This window comes from Apis dorsata, unplaced genomic scaffold (genome assembly GCF_000469605.1).
Source record: "Apis dorsata unplaced genomic scaffold, Apis dorsata 1.3 scaffold_51364, whole genome shotgun sequence".
NCBI lineage: Eukaryota > Metazoa > Arthropoda > Insecta > Hymenoptera > Apidae > Apis > Apis dorsata.
In genome coordinates, this window is record NW_006267315.1 from 1 (window position 1) to 4,519 (window position 4,519).

Consider the following 4,519-nt stretch of genomic DNA (forward strand, 5'->3'; position numbering starts at 1 on the left):
TTTTTTTTTTTTTTTTTAATGGTGCAAGGTAGAGTTATATACACTATCTCTGACAAGTATGTATCCACAGTTGTATAATAGATTAACCGAGGGATGATACTGGCTTCTTAAATTATTCGTAAAGAGAGGGGATTACTGGGATACCGGTAATATAGTGGAATTAAGCGTGTGATTTAAGTGCGTATATCCACTGAATTAAATGGCGATAGATAAATGTTTCTCTATCCAATTTATAGTTTAGAAAGTGACAAATATCGTAGATAGAAATTTTTGTTTGATTATTGTTACTGTTTGTTGTAAACGGCCATTTTATCCGACATTTATAATCGAATTAATTTTCTTATCGCTAAATTATTCTATTTCTTAAAACTTTAAACTTTAATTAGCCTAAGTCTTTTTATTTTTCTTGCTTTTTTTAAAGCTTATAGGACTCTTTTTAGTAGACTTAACGCTCGGTGCAAGAGATTTCATGGCAATGTAATTTTTTCGAACCTCGTATAAATTCTCCATTAAAGCTTTCCTCTCGCGAAATGCTTCCATGTATTTGATCCGATACAGTATATCGTGCTCCAATTTCTGCAATTTGTTTAAATTCTCCAATTCTTCGAGAAATTGCTCGTAATCCTGTTGAGCGCACGTAACATCCAATTTGCGCAGCACACTCAGCATTTCTTCTTTCGATTCGGTCTTCAATATCTCTTCATCCTCTTTGACCTCGTATACCGACAGATCCAAGGGTGGAAGTCTACGAAGCGAAGGAGGCGGGCTCAAAGTCCTCTCCTCCATGCAATGCGATATATCTGGCGCGTCCACCAACGATCGCTCGTTGTCTTTTTTTATCAACGGTTTTTCAGACAGATTCGAAACTTTCTTTTCCAAACATTCTATCGGCTGTTTGACCGCGTGTTTCTTTATGAAAGCTTTACGGATTTCTCTCCCACGTTCCAAACTGTCGGGATTGTCTTGTGCCCAGATTTCCTTCATCTCGGCTATTTCCAACTCCTTCGTCCTGTCTTCGAATATCTGTCCAACGTAAAAATTGGTATCATTGGTAATTTATATTGTTGTCTTTGCAATTTTATTTATGTAAAAAAAGAAAAAAAAAACGAAAAACGATCGGTGTATACCTCTACTTTACTTCCAGAATCCGTGATCACTTGAAGAATCCAATAAGGAGACTCGAGAGTTTGAACATTTTCGGTGGATTGCTTGATACTTTTCTTTGATCTCGATGTGTCATTCTTTCTTATCACATTATTAGATGGTAATTTCGTTCTAACTATAGATCCACTTGGTTTCACTTTAAATTCCGACACGATACTCCATTCTGCCCTCGTAAGTGGCCACGTTTTACCGAGAACCGATCCTTCCAAGTAATAAGTCGTGTAAGGTACCACGTTATACTTATCATTTTTTTTGATATCGATTTCCTCCTTGTATTCGTGCATCTTCTCATCAAATCTTTTCTTAAACTTCAAATACACGACTGGCAAGATGACTACTGCGAAACCTCTATTTCTCGATATCAAATTGCCATGCTCGTCCTTTACTCTCAGCCTTATTTTCGCATTACTGTACGATACTCGTAATCTGAACGACATTATACTAGACTGCATCACTCGAATAGTCCATTTTGAAATGAAATTTCTCGAATTGGGGATATAAGTGTTGCACAACTCTTCTATGATCAAGGTGGGAGGTGTGATCATGGTATAGCTGGTTTCATTGATCAAAAATTGAAACTCGGGCTGTCCTTTCATGGTGATTATATTTAAAGTCCAGGGTAACTCTTTCGTCTGATTTGTATCGCTATCGGTCCATCCGTAACAGAAAAGGGTGTAACCAAGTTTCGTGTGCTCGTAACGAGTTGGCACCACGTTATTCACTACTTTTAATATCTCTTTGTCCAACAGGTTGTCGAACACGCGCACATCGTATCTCGGTAGATTAATGAATAGATTTATATTCGCGAGAACCACCTCACCGACTCGAGGATTTATTATAATTCTTATAATAGGAAACCATTGATTTGGCTTCACGTTGGTCAACGTCCCCTTGAACTCTACGGATTGCAAGATGTACTCAAAATCTTTAGAGCAATAGAAAATATCGTAGAATTTATCATGATACTTGACAATATTTCTCAATATATTATTAGCCAATGATTCTTGTTTGTTGTAATTAAACAATTCCGTGATCTTAAGTAAATTTTGCAAAATCTCATTGTGCTTTTCGTGTTGAGGCTTATGCATCTTCATATACTTTTTCAGTATAATCATCTTGAAAAATGATTGAATAATGCTAGCAGCTTCATCCTTTCGAGAAACGAAATTAAATCTGGACTCTAAAGGCGGATCTTCTCCGTGTATGCTCCTATATCTTAAAGTCCTCAAAATTACCGAGATCTCGTCGTAGCATTGCATACCGATCTTATGATTCAGAAAAAATACTCTCAATGCCCTCAACACGTTCGGTAAGTCGTTCTCGGTTATAATCTTTGTAAGGGAGTTTACCAGTTCTTTGATAAAATATTCGTGCACCTTTTGATAAAATATTTTTTTTCTTTTCTTTTTCTCCAGAGAGAACGGTAAGTAGCTACCGTAATAAAACTTCAACTCTTTCGAATATCTTTCGGTGCCAAACGATTGAAAGGCATTACTTATGGAGTTGCTTATGTGCTTCGCCATCCTATTGACCATTTCGGATTCCGTGCACATCAATTGATACATCTTTCTTCTATCACCCACGTGGAAAATCGTGTCCGAGGAAATGCTCACGTAACAATTCGAGTCTGAATGACAATAGATTTGCAAGATATGTCTTCCGGGATTTATTTCGAGTATAGTCGCTTTTGTCCCAGCAGTTAGAATGAAAATCAAATAGTCGGGTTTCTCCAGTTTTCGAAACCAATGATTCTTTTCCACGGCCAGATAACCCTTGTGCGCTTTCAGCAGAGTTCTAGGATTTGTCCCTTCGTCCCTCTCGTTTTTCACGATTTCCCCGGTAACTTGAAACGTCGAGAAGTTGATCAAGAAGAATTTTTCCTCCACGGAATCGGTGAAAATGTACAATGGATCGTTCCTGGATTTTAACATTTTTTGGGGCCATAGATACGTGTCGATGAATTCGGGATCTTTGGTTTGTCTGGACGGAGAACTCTTTTTGCTCTCCTTCTTACTGTCTTTCTTCGTCTCAGATTTCTCATCGCTCGGTTTCATTGCAAAACGATCCGACAATTTCATAGTGTATTGAAAATAATCTAATTTATAGAAGAAATCAACTTCTTTTATGTAGGGTTCTATTTTGTTGAAGTCCGCCCAGAAACAGATATCGTCTAACGTCTCGTCTTTCTGGGGATTCTTTGATCTTTCATTAATTTTATTATCTTCCATCGCTCTGAATATATCGTTGTCAACAACGTTCTTCATCAACTTATTGTATTTATTCACCACACTCTCCTCGCATTTCTTCAAAGGGCTGACAACTTTCAACGATCGGATCGGTACGAAATATTCGATTGGATTGATTATATTCTCGCTGATTGCCCATTTTAACCATCGATAAAACTTCCATTTTGCTAGAGGAGGCTTCACCTGCGTTTTCAGTTTAACCTTAACGTTTATATTTTACTTAAGATTAGATTCAATGATTGTTCAACCTACGTCTTTAGGATCTAGGGGAATATCACGCGACTGATCTACGTAAATGAAGTGGCTCCAACACGGTGACAATTCCGGGATATTTTCGTTTTTTATATCTCTTAAATCGAGAAACAGGGAAACTGGTTGTGGTTTAATCAACGCTTTAATCTTTGGATCGTCGAACTTCGATTTTCTCGTGTCGTCGGTCTTCCCCGTACGATCGGTATCCTTAGACTTCCTCGTTCTCATCGTTTCCTTAGATTTTTTCACTTCTTTAATCCTCTTGGATTTCACCTCTGTTTGCGAAGACTATAAACACTATAAACAGATCATGGGGACGATAAACTCGACAAAAAACACGTGACTAACCCTGACTTTCTTGCTCGTCTTCTTTCTCCCATTCGAAATGATCCGCGTATTTTCTCAAGAAATCCCATTTGTCTTGCGGCGATTGATAGTGCATCTTGAATTTCAAACAAACCCATCCTACGTTCGAAGAAAGAAAAAACAAACAAATGGAATAGATTACACGTACATCTTAACATTAAATTCAGATTTCTTTCTTTACCGGTTAAACATGCAACGGGATGGAAATCTATGATTTCACAGCTATTCGAAGTGAGGGAGCTAAGTTTTAATAAAGCCTTCGAAAGAATCATGGGCCATAATTCGAAATTATTATTAGTACGGGGTAAAAGTGGCAATTTTTCTTTATTCACTGGTATCATATCATCCACCACTATTCGCCGCCAAGCTCCCAGAAAATACAATCTTACAATGTATTTGCCTTGGATAGAATAAAAAAAACAGACAATTTATCCATATAATCATTATAAACACAATAAAAATCGAGAAAGAGAGAGAGAGAGAGAGAGAGA

General features: G+C 37.3%; 1 protein-coding gene across 1 annotated transcript; it reads right to left on the reverse strand.

The window, feature by feature from the left end:
• Positions 1–352: 352 nt before the first annotated feature.
• Positions 353–4,104, reverse strand: LOC102680965 (androglobin-like). The gene is made up of 4 exons (XM_031514906.1): positions 4,011–4,104; positions 3,663–3,937; positions 1,128–3,593; positions 353–1,023 (listed from the first exon to the last, which is right to left on the reverse strand). The coding sequence occupies exons 1-4, from the start codon at positions 4,102–4,104 to the stop codon at positions 388–390; spliced, it is 3,471 nt and encodes a 1,156-aa protein (XP_031370766.1). The 3' UTR covers positions 353–387.
• Positions 4,105–4,519: the final 415 nt, after the last annotated feature.